This window comes from Triplophysa rosa, linkage group LG14, assembly GCF_024868665.1.
Source record: "Triplophysa rosa linkage group LG14, Trosa_1v2, whole genome shotgun sequence".
Classification (NCBI taxonomy): Eukaryota; Metazoa; Chordata; class Actinopteri; order Cypriniformes; family Nemacheilidae; genus Triplophysa; species Triplophysa rosa.
The window spans coordinates 18,387,132-18,411,197 of record NC_079903.1 but is presented as its reverse complement, the minus strand read 5'-3'; the positions used below and the strand labels follow the sequence as shown (position 1 = coordinate 18,411,197).

Sequence of the window (24,066 nt, the reverse complement as noted above, 5' to 3'; positions counted from 1 at the left end):
TTTAGTCATTTAGACGCTTTTATCCAAAGCGACTTACAAATGAGGTGAACAACAGAAGCGATTAGAAATGCACAAATGCAATAAAACTGGTCTCAGTAAGCCTATACGAAGCTATAAGTACCAAAAAAAATTTCAAACATTAATTTCACTATGATTTCAATTTTTGACATGGCCTTTAATTGCTTTGACATCAATGTTATATTTTCACAAAATGTTCTCTTTAGAAAAACATTGCTGGGTTTTCAAGATTGCATTTGTCCTGAAGAGCCCTTCTAAAATGTCACTTGTTCCCATTTTAAAATAGAATAACAAGACGATATTAAATATGTACTTATACAATCAACAAATAGTTGCCTATAGTTAAAAGGTTGATAAATGATCGTGGATCCAGATTACTTTCATGGCACAGCGTTAGAATTGCTCTCGCGATATTTTGACGTCATACACCTATTTGTCTGCGCAGCGCCGCATGAAGTCGCCTGCAATTTTGAACTTTTGACCAAATCTCACATTTATAAATGCTGCTAGTTTACTAATAACTTATAAGAAACCCTGTTGAGGTTTAGTTGACTATTTAAGGCTGCACACTATTCGAGAGTCTCTGAATAAGAAAGCTACCAAGACTTGAAACATTTAGTATTTATTTGAAATTTTATATACCAATATCTCCCCTGGCGTTCTTTCTGGCCTTTTTTGGCATCTGTCGCTTTAAAAAAAATTGGCCGCCGTTTGCAGTCACCTGAAACTAAACAAAGCCCAACCCACATGAACACCTTTCCTCATCCGCCTCCAGTCCAATCAGAGATCACAACAGTACAAACTCATGGAGACTCAAGACGCTTTTCACGCGTGAACGCGTCATTATTATTTTTTCTCATTACACTGAATCATGAATCGGGGGGAAGAAGATCTGTGTTATAAAGCACATGAAATTGAAGTGGAGGAAGACTTTTACCCGTTTGGGTTGAGTACTGATGAAGATGCGCAGGTGTATAAGGACAACGAGGATCTGTTCACGGCTCATGAAGTTCTGCTGGCGGCTCGGCTCGGCAACGCGCTGCTCTTAGAAAACAGACAGCTGAAGGAAGACAGACAGACACTTCATGACAAATACACACAGCAGCTGGAGGTGAGACGAGTTTTCTTTTGTCATTGACCACAATGACAAACTGTAAATCGTATTATATTGTATTGTCATTGTGTTGAATGTCTGTACTAGAAGCTTCCAACACCAAAGAAAATTCCTTGTGTGTGCAAGCACACTTGGCAATAAAGCTCTTCTGATTCTGATTCTGACAATGTGTATTTATAGACGCGGTGTGTTTTATGCAGAAGTACTGTGGTATTACATTGCACGTGTGTCACACAGTTGCTCGATGAGTCATCTAAAACAGTGCACCAACATATTTATGATTCATTTTATATAACAGTTTTTAAGCTTCTTCGTATATTTATAGTTGCTCAGTGTCTAAACTATGTTACCAACACATCATAGAAACAAAACAAGACAAAGCATGATCACAGACAATGGATTTAATGGGTATAATGGAAATTTTATTTGTATTGCAAAGTATAATGATCTCTATGGATCCCTACTGGTAATGTATTGGCTTCTATTGGTGGGATGTTATGTGGTGAATGGGAACCAATAAAACACCATTACATCTTACTGGAATGAGACCCAAATCACACTACATTCCCATAATAACCGTTAAATCCATTAGCATGTCTGTGACGGGTTTTATGTAACAAATTCTAAAAGTGCACAAAATATTCTTTAATAAAAGTCATAAAATAGTCAAAAGCATCCTATTATTAAATCCCACCTAAGTATGGTGAGTATAAGACATTTTCAAGTGTGACATAAGTGTCCAAACTTTGGGGCCACTGTGGATGGCCGTATACAGAATTGCCAGAAGAGAAATGGCCCTCCCGGTTGAGTCTGGTTTCTCCCCCCCCCCAAAAAAAATTCTCCACATTTATACACCAGTGGAGTTTTGGTTCCTTGTTGCCGTCACTTCTGGCTTGCTCACTGGGAGATCGCTGACACTGCTTCTTGGGTTTTATTCCTCATAAACATCTTACATTTAAAGTCCCAGTGAAATAAAAATGACGATGCCTACTTTTTCATGAAATATTGCAGGGTTAATTGTAAATAGTTTATCAATGTGGGTCATTCTCTTTTTAAAGATCGTGTGCCCTCATAACCTTTAGTTAAAATCTAATAAAGCACTTCCGTCCTGTAGTGACTAACCATCTCAAATGACGCATGTTAGACGGCTTGGGCGGAGCATCTGTTAACTCCTCCCCTTTAACTGTCAGTCTGCTGCCAGTTCCATTTCAAAATGCAACGGCTATTTTAATACATCCAATCAAAACGCAGAGAAAGACGAAAGCCACGCCCACTATTTTTATCATTTGAAATTCCATTTCACTCGGAAATGCATCAAAATACAGAAGTAAAAACGATAGCAACTTCAGGTTCATGGGGACTTTAACCTATATTACATAACATTTTACATTACATTTAACTTGAAGTCCCAGTGAAATAAAAAATGACAATTTTAATTTTTTCGTAAATAGCTTGTCATGTTCTTTTTAAAATTCATGTACCCTCATAATCTTCAGTTAAAATCTGAAAATGCACTTCTGCCCTGTAATGACTATCCATCTCAAATGACGTAGATTAGACGGCTTGAACGGAGCATCCGTTAACTCCTCCCCTTCAACTGTCAGTTTCATTTCAAAATCAATGCAACAGCTGTTTTTACACATCCAATCAATTCGCAGTGAAAAGCGCAAGTCACGCCCACTAATTTTCTCCTTTGAGATTCCTTTTCACTCGGAAATGTGTCAGAATACAGAAATAAAAAAACGATCGCAACTTCCGGTTCACGGGGACTTGATGGGGCAATGATGCATTTACGTCAACATTTTATATACAGTATACGTTCAATTTGCACTTTATGGTACAGATTTGACATCGTATTTGCATATTACTGTAACAATTTATATTTTATGTCAAGTATTTATAAAGAGTAGGGCTGCATAATATTGTCCACAAAATCTACTTAAAGCATACTATGCAACAAAAGCCCCTGGCATAGTTGTGTTTTGATCTGGGACCTAGTATTTTAAAGGTTAATCACATTAAGATGTTTATTAATGGTTTATGTGGAATGAAACGCGTTAGTTCTGGTTTGATTTTGTGCTTGTGGTTTGTCATCAGGAGCTGCAGCAGGGCAGGTATGAGATGCAGGTGAAGCTGGACAGCTGTCAGGCACACTGGGAGAGTCAGGTGGCCGAACTGGAGCGGGATGCACGGGAGCTACATTCTCAGGTGGACAGACTGACCCAGAGCCTGTGTAAGGCAGAGAAAGAAAAGACCAGACTGAAGCATGAACATAGTGAACAGAGCAACAGACTCCGAGAACAGCTCCGGAGGGTGAGCTACATGTCTTGTATGATCCAGCTCTCTCGCTCTTTTATTGTCTACATGAATACTTGAATTCATCATTAATTAACAATTATAGAAGAATGAAGAAAAAATTATATAAAATGATGTAAATATGTTTTCTAAATTATGAGATAAAGAAGATACCAAACTAGCATTATATGTTAGGGCCTTTGACATTTTTCTTTTTCATACACAATGAAGCTATCATTATCTTTAGTTTAAGCTTGTAATTTTGACAGTTTGACAAAGCCCAAACGTCTTGTACCTTGTGTCTCGCTCATAGATTAAGAGATTAATGTGTAAAGCAGTTTCATGATATGGTCATTAAGGGTAGGTCGCTGTAAGCATTTGCTTTTTCGATTGTGTAAAGAATAGATAAGGCGTGTTTTTTATTATCCTGGAAACTTAAGCAAGCTCCACTGGGATACATATAAATACAGAAGAATCGTAAAGGACTGGAGTGATTAGAAGAGCAATAATACGGCTGATATTCATGCTAGCTCAGATAAAGATGACATCACACTGTTTCTCCATCCCAGTGTTGCAGATAAGATAACGTAAAAAGAGCTGATATCCTGACATTTGAATACATTATATGACGCACAGGTTTGTAGTAAATCTGACAGATTTGTTAAACGTGCACGGTTTGCAGTATTTGGCTCATAGCTTGTGTAGTGCAGTTTAGTGGCATTCCTGTTTACTTCCCACATTCTTCTTGGTTAAAACCACGTGACCTCAGCCAATGACTTCATTCCAAAGACGTTACAGTGACTTTCATTATGGTGAGGCATGTTGGGTTCACTTTAGACTCCAAAATCCAAATACAATAATAATACATTGCATTAAGAACATAAAGCCTATTTTATGACCTTTGAAACTTTTTGCTTTGCGACATTATTTGCATTCACGATTAAAAATAATTCCATTTAAATACAGTAGTTTGTAAATTAATGAGCTCATATAAACTCTAACTCTAAAATCATTTTCTTACTTGGTATTTTTGTCTTGTTTTCCTGTACAAATATATACAATTTCTTAAATCATTACTTTGACATATTTACTTGAGTCAAAATGACCTAATATAAGTTATCAAGCATGTTTTTTTTAAAAGCGGAAATAACATGCTATTTCATGCATTATGACTTCTTTACACTGTTAAACGTGCTGGCTTCTCAAGCTTAACATGGTCAACTTGTCAAAAAACGAGTTGAACGTATGTCAGAGTTCGTACTGGTTTCGGAAAGTTTTTTAGAACATGGATTCCTGTTTCGTTACAAGGGTTCTTAGTCCCGTATTGGACAATTTTCCTGGAAAAGTACACCTAGTGTCATCGAGCGAGTGAAAGAGCACGCGCAAACGTGAGAGAAAGAGCACGCCCACGCGTCAACAGCCAACGTGAGAAAGTGCACGCCCATCAATGCCGTTTCACTCGGCAGACGGAAGTTTAGCTGTGTTTGTTTGCTCACTGCGTTTGGGTGATGAATGTTATATAAACGGTGAAAATAACGCTGGATTTGGAGTCGTTTGAAACCGATAGATGGCACGGTCCCAGCGTTAAAAGATCCTGGACATGAACCGCACGCAGCAAGTCAAACTAAGTCATATGTCTGTGTTTTGTTGGCAATCTGCGTGTACATGCATAATGTAATTGTAAACAAAACAAACTTGTAGTGAATCAATGCAATGATGTATTGTGTGCTCGTGCTGTAGTTCCCCCTCCGTACATGCCTCCAGGCCCTCGTCTTTTTCCAGAAGTATTCATACAGCTGTAACTTTCTTTTATAAATTTTATCAATCTAAAGACTCTTCGAAGATACGAAGTATGCTACTGTATAGGTACTCAAGATTAATATGAGATTGGCAGAAACTGCGTGTTACCTCATCTTTAAAGAAATAAGCAAAGTATTTGTCAGTGATGTAAGCAAAAATAAATGTGAAATAAGTTTTAGCTCTTTATCACATGCCTAATTTGAGGTTATTTTTCTCAACTTACTGGCAGATATGTTTTCTTGTAAGCATAAACTCACTTAAAGGGACAGTTCACCCAAAAATGAAAATTCTGTCATCATTTACTGACCCTTAGGTTGTTCCGACCTCTATAAATGTCTTTGTTCTGATGAACAAAAAGGAAGATATCTGGAAGAATGTCAGTAACCACACAGATCTCATCCCCATTTACTGCCATTGTATGGAAAGTAAATACTAAGGGTGTCGATGGGGGTTGAGTTCTGTTCGGTTACTGACATTCTTCCAAATATCTTCCTTTTTTATTTATACAGGTTTGAAATGACAAGAGAGAGAGAGTAAATGATGACAGAATTTTCATTTTTGGGTGAACGGTCGAATTTAGATTTCTTTTAGAAAACGAGACTTATTGTCATTTTGCATCTTAAGTAAATGTCTTGATAGCATTTCTAAATATTTTTAATTCATTTTAGTATATTTATTACAAATTGTTTAGAGGTGTTTCCAGAATTAATGAATTATTATAAATAATATATCATTATACTGTCTCACATTTCATTGTGCATAACAAGAAATGTTTACATCTTTAACCATGCCTTATCCAGTAAGATTTAAAAGGTGGAACTACTCATAATAGTAGTTTAAATGTTTTTTCAGTATCGGGTCCTTTTGTTTTGAAGTAAATTCTCCATTACACTATTTGTTCCATGAGATAGTGGGAAAACCCGGCTGCTTGAGTTGGCTCATTCCCCGTGTAAACGTTCACATGTTTCTCACACTTTGGGCTGGTATCTAATCTCAGACGTTTGGTCTGCTTAAGGTCAAGGCTTGCTCAATTCTTCTGCATGTTTACACACTTGCCAAGACTCCCAGTGCAAACTCGTATTAAACACAGTTCATTGCTTCTAGTCACATGATGAGTGTAAATTGTAATAGGTGTCACAAAACTAAAACCTTGTTTTGTTATGGCTGTATTGTGGACAAGAAGTGTCTAACTTATTTCGTCCCACTCCCACATTCTCCACAAGCCACACATCAGTTGACCAAAGTGAGCGTGCCTCTGACGTATTTTTTCTTCCAAGAAATCAAAGTTCAGGAAAGAATGATGTTTATGTATCCTGTGCTCTGAAGGAAGGGGAAGTGGCTCTTATTCCACTGTAGCTCTCACCATGTACAGTATGAACTCACTTTGTTACAACTAACAAACGGTGGAGTTGGTGACAGATTTGGATTTTTGGGGGGGTTTGAAAACATGATTTTGTCAGATATGGTAAACAGACCTCTTCCAGGTGCGTGAAGCCTTGGTGAGTATTTGGGTTCGTTTGGGTGGGTTACTTGCCAGTACTTTGGGTACACTTATATACTTAATAATAATACTTCATATATACTTGTATAATAACGGGAGGGTTGTTATTATCGTGAAAGTATAATGAATATAATACGTTCTATATAGAGATGGGAGTAGTATTTCTCATAATGTGTTTGTCTGTTTGTTGTATCATTTCTTTTAGCCTGGTGTTGCTGAACATTATGTACTCTCATGTACCGAACAGTTTATACAGTACAGGACTGTAGAGAAAGTTTAGAGAGGATAATGCTGGGTAATTCAGAGAAGGTCAGACTCACTCCACCAGTATTCACAGACCCGTGACAAGCATCAGTTATTCCAGGAAAACTGTCTGTAAACCCTCAAGAGACTACGGACACAATTGTATGTGGTTGTCTTTTTGTTGATGATTTGCTCTCTTTAAAGGAAATGTAATGTGAATTCTCTGGGTACTACTAGCTCTGGGTGCTTTAACCAGTGCTTTTGAAAGCAGGTCTCAACCTTCACAAATGGAGTACACATGAGACACAAGAGGTTTTGTGTAGGTTGTGTATTTTCAACCCGTTCTCACTCCCGACTCGTTAAATATCGAAGTCGCTTTTTAACGCGCAGGGTAGCCCTTTGGCATCGTTTTATGATGAGCAGGGAACTCCGTTGCTGTTAGCTTAATGCTCCAGGCCGAAATGTGTGTAATTCTTAGAATTTCTTAATTAGTTATGGTTTTAATATTTTGGAACACCTAACCCCAACCCCACCCTAAACCTAAACCACTTCTCAACCATATAAAACACAACACGGGACTAAGGCCCAATCCCAATTCTACCCCTTACCACTACACTTTCCCCTACCCCTCCATTTGGCACGTTCACGTGAAGGGGTAGGGGTGTCTCAATTCTCTTTTGGTTGGAGGGCTAGGAGTAAGGGGAAGGGCCAGATAGCCCTTCAAACGAAGATTTTTCGGGACCTCACTTCAAACGAAGGGCTAAGAGAAATTTCCAACATGGCCGCTCACTCGAGCAAGCAGACCCATAAATGTAAGTAATTTTTGCCATTAATAAGGATTTTTATAACAATTTTTCCTTTTATGTATGTTACATTTAATCTTGTGTTTGTATTTATGGTGATGTTCTTTTAACGATTGCAAAATTGCAAAAAATTGCTAACGTTTGCTAGCGGACAGCACTGATTGCACGATATTAGAAAATTTTTATGTCATATACCCGGTGCATCGGCGCATGTCCTCTGACGTGACGAGCTAGCAACGGAGTATATGATGATGTATAACAGTGTAGTAGTGGTGTCCCATTTCTTAGTGGAAAATTTGTAGCCCTTCCCCTTGCCACTTTGTTTCAAGAGGCAAGGGGAAGGGGCGAGGGGTAGGCGAAAAGGCAGAAAATGGGATTGGGCCTAAAAGTAGCCTACTGGCGGGTTTATTGCACAAAATGACTAAAAGCAGTGTAAACAAATTACAAACAACTCGTGTCGCAGACCTATTTGCACCGAAGCCAATAACTTTGTATGAAGAGGCTGTCTCCGTGATCGGCTCCCATTCCTAGGGATGGGGAGTCGATTCCTCGACTCTTAATGTCCCTAAAGTCGGAATCGACTCAAGACAGGAATCGACTCACGTCGACTCCGTAATTTTTTATGTTGTCATTGACTCAAATCGGTAAAATTGTCTTTGTGATTGGCGCAAAGCAACAAATAACATTTAAAAACCAATCAGGTAAAAGTCATTCCTCCACTCTCTCTGATTGTACACTTTTACATCCGATCCAAAACACTGCGTTAATCAGAGCATGAGCGACGCCTACTGGTTCTCTCACAAAAGGGCACGCAATATTTCCCGTTCATTCTTCACCTTCAATCCGATCACATTACATTCTCAAATTCTTATTAAAAACTCTCCTATTTCGTCTGCACATCTTCAAGCTTTTATTTCTCTAAACGACTGTTAAGACTTTGTAAGTTGCTTTAAATGAAAGCGTCATGCTATGCTTAAATGTGAGTCTGTGCGCATAACTGGACACAAATCAAAATCAAGTTTGTGGAAAAAAATTATAAAGCGTTTCATCAATATAAACTCTTAAACGAAAATAAACAAAAAATGTTTTAGGCTTGTTTAGCGCACATTTACGGAGCCTCAATTCAAAACAATGAAACGTGGTGTCTTTAAGTACAAAACATATTCATTTGTGTAACTTTACAAAATCAATGCAATAAAAAAATTATAAAAATAATAAAACGAAATGTCATAGCTTTACCATAAGTCTACAGCTACGGTTAGACCTGGGCCGTCATGTCCTTGCGCTGCGTGCGCTTGGAAAACCACATCGGTTTAGGACCAGAAAGGAGTAACTGGTATGACAGCACAAAAAACTCTCTGTGATGGTGTTCGTTGCACTAATGCATGTGTATTTGCCAGTGAATTTGGAGATTGGTTGCCAGCCCAACGTTCCCAAGCTAAAGTGTAGATTCCATCGACTCCAAAAGTGGGAGTCGAGAATCGGAGTAGACTCCAAAAAACCCGGAACCGAACACCCCTACCCGTTCAAAAAATAAACCGGAACATTAGCTAGAAGCAGTCTATCACGGGAGCCAATACCGTTTCACGTTCAAAGCCAACGTAATGACGCGATCGGTCACGAGACACGGGAGAGCCAATGGCATCGGAGCTGACGTAACTCTTTAGTTTTTTATGTTTGACAACAGAAACATTAAATATATAAACGACTTCGGCTTTATTGGGTATTAAAATACAGTAAGTTCAAAGAAAGCATGTACGTCGCGATGACGTCACAAACATGCTAATTGGCACGTAATATCAGCACCATAGTGACGGGTAAAAATAGATTGACAGATTTTTTACTAGCATGTCTGTCAAAATGACGGACAAAGAAAAAGTAGCGCAAACTGCCATTCCTCGTACACATCGTTTGTTTCGTGTTGGTACGCTTGGAATAACTATTACATTACTTGCTCAAACTGCCTGAATAGTGTCATGTAAACGCAATTATTCTGACTGTTAAACTTAAATCAGACCCTGTCACAACATCATTGCAAATTATACCCAATATACAAATTTAGAACGACGGTAAAAAAGTGCGTGCCTGGAATACCCAGCACGTCAAAAAACGACGCCAAACGGGTACCCTTAGCGTTAAAAAAACGACGCCGAGCGGTGCTGACCGAACGTCAATATGTGACGAGTCGGGAGTGTGAATGTGTTGGTATCTTATAATATTACCTGAAATATGTCAAAGCGATGTTTGTCTATGTTAAAACGTGAAACTCGAGTACAGACACACAGTTACAGGTGCATTTGCTGCCGTTGTAAAGCCATGAATAAGCTTGTTTGTTTGTACGGTTGTGTTTAATAGTTGTTCAACCATTTTCTATTTAGTAGAAAAAACTACCTACCTTATTTTTATTTGGTGTGATGTGATTCCTGTGACACATTACAAGATCACAATAACAGTCAGTGTCAGTCAGTGGTTCCCTCCCTAAAATTTTCAGATTATATAAAGTAGCTTATCCTGTGAATCATTTTGTTTATTTAATATTTTTACATCACACGATGAAATCACCTTTAAAAAAAGTCATTGGAGATATGACTCAGCTTTAAGGAAGTGTCGAGTTGTTTTGGTCACACGACTTTGATTCAGTGAAGGTTAATTTCATGAGTTTGTAAATCATTTACACTTGTCCTGTTGTTCGGCCTCTTGTCTTGCTGTATTTCTAGTGTTCTCGCTCTCCGTCTAATCAGGACATTCTTGTAGATTAATTTCAGAAGTCTTTAAAGTTATACTTGGAAGTGTGGACAGAAGTGTGGAAACTAGCATTCTTATTGCCTTTCTGTCTGCTAACAATACTGCAATTGTTTAAAAACCTCATAAATCCTTATACAGTACTGTATGTATATGAATAGTTTGGTTCCAAAATGAGATAACTCCGTTTTTAAAATTTTTCGAAAATCGTGTTTTTTTATTATGTCATGTTTTTATTGTTTCATTGTGTTAGTTAGCTGTATTTTTTGAGTTATTATGGCTTAAATAAAAACAAACCAACTGCAGTTTGATGGATATTAATTGGAATGCACAATTAAAAACATGATTTCTGAAAAAAAAAAAAAAAAGGAGTTAACTCATTTTAGAACCAAACTCTTCATATATACTGTATTTACATATACTATTACTATACTGTACATCAACTTGAAATTTCACGCGAGGTGTTTTCCCCCATGATATTAGGAAGTTGTGTGTAGTTGCTAAGTGGTTTCTTACTGGCTCAAAAAAGTCTGGGAATGAGAGTATGGTCTCAAGATTGGGCTCGGATCCCTCCATCAATGTTTGTTGAATAGATTTGTAAAATTATCCATTCGAAAGGTCTGATCTTCTAGTTTAGTATAAGAACGCCTCTCCTCAAGCTGTCAATCATTAAAGGAAAAGTTCACCTCAAAATTTTTTACTCGCCCACATGACGTTCAACATGTTTTAAGACCTCCCGGCGTCTTCGGAACAAAAAAAGATATTTTAGGGACATCCGAGTGATTTCAAGGCCTCCTCATAGACATCATGATTATATTTGTTGTCAAGGTCCAGAAAAGTACTAAAAACATCGTTAAATTGGTCCATCCGCTCATAGTGGCTCAATTGAAAATTTTTTTAAGCGACAAAACAAAATAACGACTTTAATCAATATATTCTCCTCTGTCTTGTAAGTCTATGATGCGCGTTCACGAGAGCACTTAGACGCATGCGCATTCGGTTTGTGCGCCGACACCGCATGGTGCATAACAGAGGTGAATATATCGAATAAACTTGTTATTTTGGTTTGTTTTTTGGAAGTATTCTCGTCGCTTCAAAAAAATTCAATTGCGCCACTATGAGCGGATGGACCAATTTAACGATGTCTTTAGTACTTTTCTGGACCTTGACAACAACTATAACCATGATGTCTACGAGGAGGCCTGGAGGTCTCTCGGACATCACCTAAAATATCTTTATTTGTGTTCCCAGGTCTTAAAACATGTTGAACGTCATGTGGGTGAGTAAAAAATAACACCACTGTTTGTGCTGTTAAAGAAAAAGTTCACCTCAAAATCAAAATTAAGTGTTACAAAGTTGCATTCTTAGTTCTAGGGTTTTGATTAAAGCCCTAATCTGTGATATGAGGAATAGTAATAGTGAGGCTTACCTTGGCAACCTCACTAATGAATTGAAATTCTCAAAGTCTTTGACGTGAGTCTTTGAGTTTATTATTAATATATATTTTATCTTTTTTTGGACACGCACTCAACTAGTCATGTGCTCTTCTATTGTATATTCGCCTATAAATGTAATAGTTTGGGAACGCCAAAGAGAATTGATATGTGCTTCCCCAGGGTTATGGCCTGGCTTGGGGCATCAGCTGTCCAAAGCATTACTGAATAGTACAGAGAATAGACATGCACTCGTTAACATCACAGCGTGTTAGCTTTATCACCAGTGCTGAATGCAATTTTCCCTTATGGGACCAGTAACCGTGTCATTTGTGGTAGTTGAGTCCTATTGAACCAGGACCTTTGGTCACCGCGTGGGTTCTTACCCACCCCCATATACCACACACACACACACACACACACACACACACACACACACACACTCACACACTCACAATGACTAAACTGCCAAGACCAAGATGCCAAGCTGCATCTGTCATGTGACCCTTTGATCCAGATCTGAGTGTGTTTGATGGGCCCTGATGGCTGTCCGGTTATTTGGTGGTTCAATGCCGGCCTCCACTCACCCAATGAGATCCTTTGTTTAGCCCTTAACAAGCAGACAAAACTCCTTTCTAAAATGAATGTGGGCCGTGTTTTCCTAGTAGAAAAAAAACTTGTTAGTTGCTTTCTTTTCTGAGTGAGGGCTCTATTTTAGTGCATTTGTTTTACTGATACACAAGTATATTTTAAAGCTGAGGAAGGTTAATTCAGGTTTATTAGTGAAATACAATTTTTTTTTAAACGGTGTGTTGTGTTCTGCATGTGTATTGTAGGCAATGGAGGTAGAGCAAACCGTGACCTGCAAGTTGAAGAGATTGAAAGATGAAATGAGAGAGAGGGGGAACTCCAGACCCGAGGATGAAGAAATTATCAGCGCTCTTAGAGAACAGGTGAGAAGCTCTTCCATACTCACTATTCGGTATTTTGCAGTATTTTATAGCAGTCCACTCGGCTCCTGTAAACATACAAATACACAATGCCTAAAAGATTTTTATGTGCATGGTAATATTTGTGAAAGTGTACATGAAAGTACATAAACATAAACTGAATTCGCAAGCGTAAGTGTAAGAATACATGATTGGCAGTTTTTTAATTACAGTGTAATTAAACATATTAGCGCAAAATAAACATGACCTGTATTTTTCTCTTCAGATATAAGTCCCTAATTTACTTAATTGCTCACATTAAGGTACATACGCCTTCCTTACAAAACTTGACGAGTGACAGAATTGTGTCAAATATGTGTGCACATGCAGCTAAATGAAAGACGCACGTGGATTGATTTCATGCCGTCGATCTGTTTTGCAGATCTTGCCATTTTTCTGCTTCTCTGTCTCTGTTGCCAGACTTGCAATGCTTTTGGCCATATTTCAACACAGAAAAATGCCCAAAGTGTAAGCACTGAAAGTCAAACGAATTCAGATCATATTTATCTTTGTTTATGTTTGTTTATTTTAGTTCACAACACGTCCATTTCACTTATGAAAAAAGTAAAATGCTGATTTGTTTTCTTACACCTTGACAAAACTTATTGCACACGCAAATTGATTTTACGCTTGCAATTTTGTTCGTTTGACTAATTTAAAAACTATATTATTATTACCATATTTAAGTTCAATTCTACATGAATCCCTAGATTTTAGACCAAAATAACTGATGGAAATGTGTAAGATAACAGTTTTACCAATATCTGTGTGTGCTATCTATTTAAGCATATTCATTCTAAATATACTTAAAGGGGTGCTGCAACGGTGTATCATGCATTCTGACTTCTTACAATGTTAAACGTGCTGTCTTCTCATACTTAACATGGTCAACTTGTCAAAAAACGAGTTGGGCGTATTACGTAGTATATTTCTGTGCTCGATACACTCCCCCAGCGATCGTACAGGTTTCGGAAAGTTTTTTTCGAACATATAAAACTGTTTCGTAACAATTTTTCTTAGTCCCTTATTGGACAATTCTCCCAGAAAAGCATGCGGCAGCAAGGAGAGCAGGAGAAGGAGCATGCGCAGACGTCACTTTCACTTGTGTGCAGGAGAGAGAGAGAGAGAGAGTATACGTTTGCGAAGTTCAGGTGCTTGTTTGTTCACTGCATTTGGGTGATGAATGTTATATAAACGGTGGATATAACGCTGGATTTGAAGATCGTTTGAAACTGATATATGGAGCCGTCCCAGCGCTAAAAGATGCCGGACATGAACCGCATGCAGTGAGAGAAACTGATGTCTGTGTTTTGTTGGCAATGGGTGCGCACGTGCTTTAGTTCAGCCTACCCCTCTCCCCCGCACGCGCCGTATGCTTTCGGAAATAATTGTACAGCTGTATCTATCTTTTATAAATGTAATCAAACTAAATACTCTTCGAAGATACGAAGTATGCCTTTACTACTCTATAGGTACTCAAGATTAATATGAGATTGTCAGAAACCGCGCGTGTTAGGGCCGCTTTAATTATCATGAAAATACCTGAAAAGGTTTGAAGAGGTCTTTGTGATGTATTCAATTAAATATGGGTCAAAAAGGATTTGCAAGTCCTTGTATTGTGTTTTTATGTACGTTTTACACAATGTCCCAACTTCATTGGAATTGGGTATTGTAGAATCGGTTTCATAGTGTTTATATGTGTGTGTTTATATATGTTCAGATAGCGCGTCTCGTGCAGCGAGAGCAAACACTAGAGCAGCGCTTGAAGACATCGTGTCAAGAGAATGAGGAACTACGAGAGAGTGTGTCCTCTCTACACACACGCCTGGATTTCCAGGAACAACAGTGTCATACACACACTCAACAGGTTCAGTCACACAAACACAAACACACAAATGCACACACAAGCAAAGCACATCAACAATTTGAAAAATGTTGAAAAAAATTCCTGAATGTCTAACTTCTGTCTTGAATGGCCTCATTGCAGCCACATTAAAAATCTAGAAAATCAAACTGTCAGATTTTTTTACTGCAAGTTATTTTCATTTTCGGAGATGTGTTCTAACAACAATGCTGTATGCAGCTGGCAGAGGCCTGGCATGAGGTGGAGTTATCCCGTGCTCGGACGCAGGAGCTACAGTCTCAGGTAGATGAGCTACAGGAGGAGGTGGCCCTGCGGGAGAAAAGCCACAATGATACATCATTATTGTCTGAGCTTGAGAACAGTCTGGACGCTTTGGGCTGGAGCCAGGACAAAGAACAGGTGATACACTGTAACATTACCCAAAATCTCTCCCGCGGTCACCCGATAATGCCAGATTGTACAGTTACAAAACATGTTACATGAGATTTCCCCCTGGTCGCACAGCCTATTTTTAGTCACACTGATTTAACTCATACAATACAAAAACGCACAATTTTTTTTATTTATACAGTATACCGCATATTAGGGGTGACCCCGAATCGTCGACGATTCGATGCTTCGATCGGAGGAGCCTGATTCGACTACCAATCTCACAGTCGAATCTTCGTAGAGGTGTTATGCAATGTGGATCATGTCATTTTGGTTATATGGGCAGTGGCGTAACAGACAGGGACTATTTATGATGTAAAGAAATGGGACATTTTTAGGGTTGGGTACCGAAACCCCTGCGTCTATCCGCATCTTCTGTGCTGTGAGACCGGTAAAGAGAAGCAGCACGTTCCGCACGCACCCGCAGATGACTCGCAAATGAATGTGTACACCGTTTCCAAACATTTGTCACTTACTGAATGTTTGGGCATTTAAATATGAATTAACATGCTCTTTAAATGCACGTAGTCCGTTACTTAGACTGAACTTTGCGCTGCGTGATAAACAATAAAAAAATAAGTAAAATAACCAAAAGCACCATATACAGGTGCTGGTCATATAATTAGAATATCATCAAAAAGTTGATTTATTTCACTAATTCCATTCAAAAAGTGAAACTTGTATATTATATTCATTCATTACACACAGACTGATATATTTCAAATGTTTATTTCTTTTAATTTGATGATTATAACTGACAACTAATGAAAATCCCAAATTCAGTATCTCAGAAAAATAGAATATTACTTAAGACCAATACAAAGAAAGGATTTTTAGAAATCTTGGCCAACTGAAAAGTATGAACATGAAAAGTATGAGCATGTACAGCACTCAATACTTAGTTGGGGCTCCTTTTGCCTGAATTACTGCAGCAATGCGGCGTGGCATGGAGTGGATCAGTCTGTGGCACTGCTCAGGTGTTATGAGAGGCCAGGTTGCTCTGATAGTGGCCTTCAGCTCTTCTGCATTGTTGGGTCTGGCATATCGCATCTTCCTCTTCACAATACCACATAGATTTACTATGGGGTTAAGGTCAGGCGAGTTTGCTGGCCAATTAAGAACAGGGATACCATGGTCCTTAAACCAGGTACTGGTAGCTTTGGCACTGTGTGCAGGTGCCAAGTCCTGTTGGAAAATGAAATCTGCATCTCCATAAAGTTGGTCAGCAGCAGGAAGGCGTTTAAATCAGGTAACTCAAAAGTAAAATCCTAGGATATTGGCTTAGATTAACGCTTCATATGTTGGCAGTAGATAGCAGTCCAGTTTACTAGGTTTTGAAACAAAGCTAATAACACAATGCATCTTTGTCGTGAAGGTGTCCAAGGAACTGTGCTACATCCTGAGTTTAGTGCAGCCTGTGGCCCACAGCTCAGAGGCTGAACACAATGACAGCCTGCAGGGCATGCTGGGACAATTGAAAGATGCAGCACAAAGAGTAGCACACAGTGAGACACGACAGGTGAAACTGCATAGTGACACAAACATGACAAAGGCTGACATATTAACCACTGTGCTGAATATAACATAATACCTTTCCCAAAGTATTATGACATCTCATCCATGTCGTTTCACTTTTCATTGGATCTCAAATTTAATTTTGTAGTCACAGGCTTAGGAAGGTTGTTTAAACAATATCCCCGTATACTTTATATTAATTTGGTGGAGAACATAACAGAGCTGGGTGGCGTTTTATTTATCAAATAACATCTTAATTGTGACACAGTTCCTGTCTTCTACTATTACTCTTATAAAAGTAGTATATTAGTATAGAGATTTTTTGTTTGATTTGTTTTGTGTTTGGCTGAACAGTTGTTGGATGGCTTGCTCATGTTTTGCATTTTATCTAATAAATACAATAGGTAAGATGGACCAAAGTGCCTATGGAGAGAATAACTTATTGATGGTGGCAGTGTAGCATATTTCTTCATGACCAATCTCAACCTCTAAATCCTTTCAAACACAGGGATCTTTCTATCAAGATACTATATAATATAGGGTTTTTCCTGGCTCAAAATGGGGCAAAATCTTGTGCACACTTGCACCAGTAGGCCTACCGTACCTTTAAGTGGCTTATCCAAACATTTTACATATTAAAACATAAAAATTAGATGAAAATGACAATTATTAAGTTATATAAAACATTACTTTTATTTAACCGAACAGAAATGTTTTAAATCAAATAAAGCTTATTATTCTTTTCGGAATAAAAGCTATTTATTCCTCCGCTTCGCGTCGGGTCCTGATCACACTGTCGGGGCTTATTTCTGATAACAGCCGGCTGCTTGTACGATATGTAAGGGATAATACATTATCCTTTACATATCGTACTGTACATCTCATCTTTGATTTGTTATTCAAAGATGAGCACTGTGGATTCTTGCTTGTACATTATCCCGCTTATTACACGGCTACTTGCCACATGAGAAAAAAACTGGACATAAAATGTGAATTTGAAATATTTTATTAGCTCATTTTTACCGAATGCAGACCTTCCGCAAGGAAAAGCCGTTTAGTTTCGGTTTTAAAGTAAGAAACGACGTTCAAACGTCGCGAACAGGCAAATTGGTTTAATCATGATTAAATATAATGTCGTATATGTTATTAAAAGACATATTTATAATACATTTTTGTGTAATATTAAACTGCCCCTCTCAAAATGATTTGCAGCATCCGGGTTACAGGGTGTTATTAGTTTTGAGCGGTTGTTATTTGAAAATAACAACCCTTGGAATGTCGCGACTGGCCAATCAGAATCAAGCATTCAAATGAGCCGTGTAATAAGTGTTATTGTATTGACCTAAATGTTAAGAGTTTGAAATGACAAAATAAGATTTACATGTATGTGCTATATTTTTCACAAGACAAGAGTTTGGATAGGTTATTGCCATTATTTTGTGTGGAATTGGGGCCACCTCATGTGGTTGATGGCCTGGGTTCTTCTGAATGAATGTTGGTGTTTGTATAGAAGTAGGAATTGCGTCAGTTTATTGCTAGCTAATAGATCACTGAAGCCACAAATACAACTAGAGGGAGAGAATGAGAGCGAGAAATAGTGTGACAGACAGAATAGGATCATTTATGTGTGTAACATGATACAGATGCTGATACACCCTGCTGTCGACATGCAGTGCTGAACGCGTGTCGTTTGTTTCTCCAGGAGATGAGAAGGTCCATTGTGGGAGAAGTGAGCGATCCGTGTGAGAATTCGGCCGGACTGCGGGAGCTTAAAGATCAGGTGACAATTCCTCATGCGTTAAAGACCACAGGGTCAGGTCCTAAAAAATGTGCCCATTGTTTGGAGTGCCTGAGGACATTTTTAATTACAACAAAAAGAAAAAATCTAAAGGATCTATGTCCTAACTCTGCTAGTTCATGCACACATCTGATCAGCCAATCACGTGGCAGCAACTCTCGAAGCCTCTATTAACTTGTTTGAAAAGCATAGAGATCCTGATCAGCATTCGTCTAATTTTTAAGAATCAATCAAACTTTGTTATGTGTCATTTCAGTACAACGTCTCTTTTCTTTCTTTCTTAGAATGAGCGTTTAATAGCGGAGAACACAGAGTTAAAGCTACATGCTGGGAAAATGCTGGATGAGGAAGTAGTTCGACAGGCCTTAAAGGACCGCGACGATGCTATCGCTAAGTAAATATTGAATGTTTTCTTAGAACTATGATTAATTATAAAGATAAACGTTACAGTATCAATAATTTAAGTGACATTTATTCGAAACTGATATATTTAGAGTTTTGTTTTGTGTTAATGTAGGAAGACGGCTATGGAAGCAGAACTGCTGAGGACTAAACATGACATGATGTGCTTAAACAACCAACTCCTGGAGGCCATTCAACGTAAACTCGAGCTGTCTCAGGAACTGGAGGCCTGGCAGGTCAGTTCTGCACAAGCCCATTGGAAAGAAAGTCGAAAACAAAACTTGTTAGATTGTCCCATTACGGAGCTTATTTCTTGTTACTTGTCAGGTGATTTTTGTGGGCGGAGTTTCCATTAAGGGTTTTATGAATCTACGCTGTGTCCGAAATCGCATACTGTGACAGTACGTACTGAATTTGAATAAGTACCTACCTATCGATCGGTAAAACAGTACGTTCTATATAGTATGAGTGGGAGTACTATGAATACATTTCAGACATTCTGCAGCCGCCATGTTTTATGGTCGTGTGACTCGTATGCTCTTTGACCTATGACGTATTAGCAACAACCTGTACGTAGGCATTGATAAAAGCATAATTTAGTCACGAGAAGTTCATTAATTGGCATTTACATTATAAACGAACGTCCTTAAAGTTTTCCGCTATTTTAATTTGATTTACTGCATCTGAATCATTGACTCACTTGGTTCAATTCAGAAAAAAACACAGCTGTCTGTTGTTGTTGTATAAAATAAATATTACTTATTTATGTAATTTTGGTGAACCTTGCCTCAAGCCCCTTCAACCCTGGTGTATGAGGGAGGGGCGGCGCTCTTTGTCCAATGCAAATGGAGGCCCCTCCTGTTTTGATGCCCGTTTCTAGTGAAACATCGCAAAGGCCGCTATTTTGCAAGATCAGAAAGGTTAAGGATGACAGAATTAAAACATTAACTGGAACATCTAAATGCTGAACACTTATATAAATTTGTGAATTTGTACAAGCAAATTGACTGGAATGAGCAAAATGCGTCTTAAGGCTAAAATACACTACAAGACTTTTGCTCAGATTTTGCCCAGATTTTCAGTCTGGATTTGATGCAGAAAGTCTGTTCCAGTCTGCAGATTTGATCAGTTAGTGCGTTTCTATCTGAAACTTTTAAAAAGTCTGCAAGTGTATGATGTCTAGTTTTACTACACTTGTAGTGTATTCCAGCCATTAGAAAGACAGGAATTTCAGTTCAACACCCAATTTGTTTCTTTTGTGTGTTTTTCTTTCAATTTTGCACTTGTTGTAAAATCAGTTTTACTGAAAACAGGGTTCCTACACGTTTTGGAAAAGTATGGATTTGTTTTCCAGGTCTGGGTTAGTATGGAAAAAAGAAAATTAAGTATGGAGAAAATTATGAGTTTCCGGACTATTGCCCTATTCGGTTTTCTAAAATATAAAATTAAGAATTTCTGGTAAAAATGTATTTCTATGAAGTTTGGAGCATGTTTCGAGCGCTGCCAAAAGATCGGCGCTAGACCAAATCTGCTGGTGGACTGTTTGCTGCGATTGGATGTTAAGCAGTTAGAGCTCCCCCTACTGTTTGACTAAACATAACTTTAAAATTAATCATAGTTCTAAGAAAACATTCAATATTTACTTAGCGATAGCATCGTCGCGGTCTTTCCTCATCCACCATTTAGGTCCTTGACGCCCGGGTAGTTTTTCCATGGTATGCAGCAATAAGAGTTGTGAAAAAAATTGCCTAATAGGACAAAACTGTGCATAGTACCGCCAATATCATACAAAACACCTAGATAACTGATCTCCGATCTGGTCTACCTCTGCTGTCTAACAGCGCTCTCTGATTGAATTGGCCAATCAAATGAAGGAAGCCGAGGATTACTGTCCAATCAAATGAAAGAGGCCGGAAGCTCAAGGTCAGCTAATTGTGAAAGAGCGCGCAGCTTAACGTTTAATGTTTTACCATAGAAATGTTAGGGGGCTGTTCACATGTCACGTTTAAAAACACAAATGCAAATGCTGGCTGTGTTGCTTTCTCCCTCTTTTCAGAGCGCTCGGGAGTTTGCGCTCCCAATTTGAGCGTGCTTGAAGCCCTTCAACATTTAAATAATGAACCTGACTAAATGGCCGATTGTAATATCCAATAATGCAAACAACAAAATGGTGAAACGAGACAAAAACATGACCAGACCTTCATCAGTTCATCCTAAACAGCATGACGTTTATAGGTTGTGTTTAGCCTATTAAAACAATCAATTGACCATGTGTTTACTCATCACTGATAAACATAAATTATTAAAATATTATTATCTAATTTGCACTCCAATTGTTCTAAAATGCACATATGTAGCTCAAGAAAAAAAAATTTTTTTTTATTTGAAACAAACTTGTTTTTGGACATCGGTATTTCTAAAATCCTACATACGGCCAGGATTGAACGTTGTCAAATTTTGAAAGAAGACAAGTTAATGGACTTGATTTCTCTTTTCATGTTCATTAATGAATTATATTTCACCAATTCTTCTGTTGCTGTGGGTTGAAGGTCTACAGTTATCTAATTTTAACAAAATTTTAACATTGCACTAAATTCCTATAAAATGTTGTGCATGTCTTGGTTTGGTGTTCATTAATTTGTGTGAGGTATAGCTTCAACATTCCACTGATTAGTTGGCTAAATATTATAGTAATATACATGTGAACAGTTTGATTTTTAAAACCACAACTTTTTTCAGATGTTAAATATGGTCTGAAAAATCTTCAGGGAAGTCTGTTTGTTTGAGTCTGGAAAAGTATGGAATTTCGAAATGGAAAATGTGTAGGAACCCTGTGAAAATAAATTTAGTAAAGTTTTTAGTGAAGTAAATGTCACTGTTGCCTCAGTTCACTTGGCTTTATGTGTTGTTAAAGCAACACTTTAGAACTTTTGCTCATGGCTCCCCCATGTGGTTGATAAGCGCGATTGTCTGTTACCAATGTTGCTGTATAACCTTCCCTGTGGGCAGTGCAATACACGTGAATTTTTTTTACTAAGCTGATGGAACCGGTGAATGCAGAAACGTCGTTTGGAAACCATGTGGCACTCTTCTGCAGGCAGGGTATGGCCGGGGCTGTGTGTACCGACCCGAACACAGAACTTACAGAGTGTGCTTGTAGCCGCTATGAGGCTGCTCGGGTAGCAGTAGAATTCGTCCGTTTAAGAGTTGTTCGATCACTGAAATAATTTTAGAGACATTTTATTAAGATCAAAAAACTACGAAGTGTTGCTTTAAGACAAGTACCGTAAAAAGAGCAGTTGTACCTGAAATAAGTAATAATGTCTTTCAGACTTTTTTCAGACTATTTAACTAATATGTACCTAATTGTTATTTTGTACATGTTTACTAATTTACCCCTTAGGATGATATCCAGATTATCATCAATCAACAACTGAAGAGTCAACAACAGACAGAACAACTGCAGAAAAGGCCGACAGGTCGCATGTCTTTCCTCCACAGGTCCAGACGGACCTCGACTATATCAGAGACTGGTCCAGGGCAAAACCAGTCGCCTTGGAGAGACTGGCTGAAACTCGGCAAATAAACTCTTACTGCTTACTACCATCTGCCCATGCCAGGATTGCCTGCAGCCTGTTCCCTCCACCGCCTGAGACTCAGTGGAGACGTGTGAAGAAAGAAATGCCATTGACACTGGACAGGTTAAAAAAACATTTGGGAGAACGGACAGACTGGGATTGCATTGATCTTGGAGACCACGGACCTGTTTATTCTGGAAAAAAGTGAATCTCACGACAAATATTTTACCCAGCACTCCCAAAATAAAATGTGGAAAGAAGTTCTATTTTGAAAATAAAAGCTTAATATTTGATACGTAATATGACAGGTTTCATGAGATATTGAATGACTAGGCAGAACTGTTTTTGTGTTAAAATGGAACTTGTATGCTGTTGTCATATGAGGATGAATGTAACAATGCGCTATGATCATGCAGGTCATGATCGTGTTATTGATGTTATGTCAGTTTTATATAATAGCATTACAGAATAAGAATTTTGTACTTTTGAAATGGTCAAAAACATGATTTGCATAATTTGCGTAAGCACAAAGGTATGTCTAAGTGGAGTGTCATGTAATACTCTTAAACACACACCGTACCTGAAGATCTGACGCACATACAGTAAGTACTCACACTTACTCAAACTTCTCATATTGTCATGTTATAATATGACGCCATCATGTATGGGCTCAGGCTGAATGACTGAAACTCATTAATGGCTGATTTATCTTTGAAGGGTGCGATTGTGACACATCACAATAAGGTTTAGTAAGGTTAACAGTACTGAAATGAAATAATGCTACTGTTGGTTTAAAATATGTATGTATATATGCAGAGATTAACATTAGCCAAGATTTATTAATGTCATAAAAGTATTGTTTATTGTTATGTCATGCTTTTCGTGGTATTAAAGGCAGGGTGTCCGATTTCCGAATTATCGGAATTATGCTTGTTTAGACAAAGTCGGGCCAAGTACCAAAACAACTTTGTAGCCAATCAGCAGTAAGGTGTACAGTGCACAGGATGGACATTAGTCGAGCAGAGCGCTGACGAAAGCGAAAGATGGGGGTAGGGGTGTGTCTGTTTTGGTGATTTGAACATCAACAACGGCTAAGAGAAATCGGACACCCCGCCTTTAATGTTATTGTGTGTTGTAATAAAATGCATTTTTTTGTTAAGATGTTCACTATGTACTTTAGGTATAGTACATTTTGTGATCTGACAGATTTTGTAATAATTTTTTTTATAGTTGTACTACCTTTTTTTATTAGTATATTTGGGTCATTCTTCATTTGTGGTGGCAAGTGGTGTCCCTATACTTTACAGTTAAAATAAACTTTAAATACCAATAAATGATCAAATGTTTGTATTCTGTAGGATAAACACAATTTGTGCACTATTATATTGGTTACATTTTTGCTTTAAATACATATTTAATTGAGTTTGAGAGATTGCATTTGTAACAAAATATGCATGTTTCCGCATACCTCAGAGAGTTATCATGGAATGTTATTGCAACAATATAAAAATTTTAACACAAATAAAGTGGTTATATTAGGAA

General features: G+C 38.0%; 1 protein-coding gene across 1 annotated transcript; it reads left to right on the top strand.

Moving 5' to 3' along the window:
* Positions 1-696: 696 nt before the first annotated feature.
* si:ch211-235m3.5 (BICD family-like cargo adapter 1) lies at positions 697-24,018 on the top strand. The gene is made up of 9 exons (XM_057351964.1): positions 697-1,129; positions 3,230-3,445; positions 12,786-12,902; positions 14,659-14,805; positions 15,022-15,201; positions 18,449-18,526; positions 18,829-18,938; positions 19,062-19,182; positions 22,350-24,018. The coding sequence occupies exons 1-9, from the start codon at positions 890-892 to the stop codon at positions 22,530-22,532; spliced, it is 1,392 nt and encodes a 463-aa protein (XP_057207947.1). The 5' UTR covers positions 697-889; the 3' UTR covers positions 22,533-24,018.
* Positions 24,019-24,066: the final 48 nt, after the last annotated feature.

Coding starts and splice junctions, on each gene's coding strand:
- si:ch211-235m3.5 (XM_057351964.1), top strand. CDS start 890: ATGAATCGGGGGGAAGAAGATCTGTGTTATAAAGCACATGAAATTGAA. Junction 14,806..15,021: donor GTCATACACACACTCAACAG/GTTCAGTCACAC, acceptor TGCTGTATGCAG/CTGGCAGAGGCCTGGCATGA. Junction 18,527..18,828: donor TGCGGGAGCTTAAAGATCAG/GTGACAATTCCT, acceptor TTTCTTTCTTAG/AATGAGCGTTTAATAGCGGA.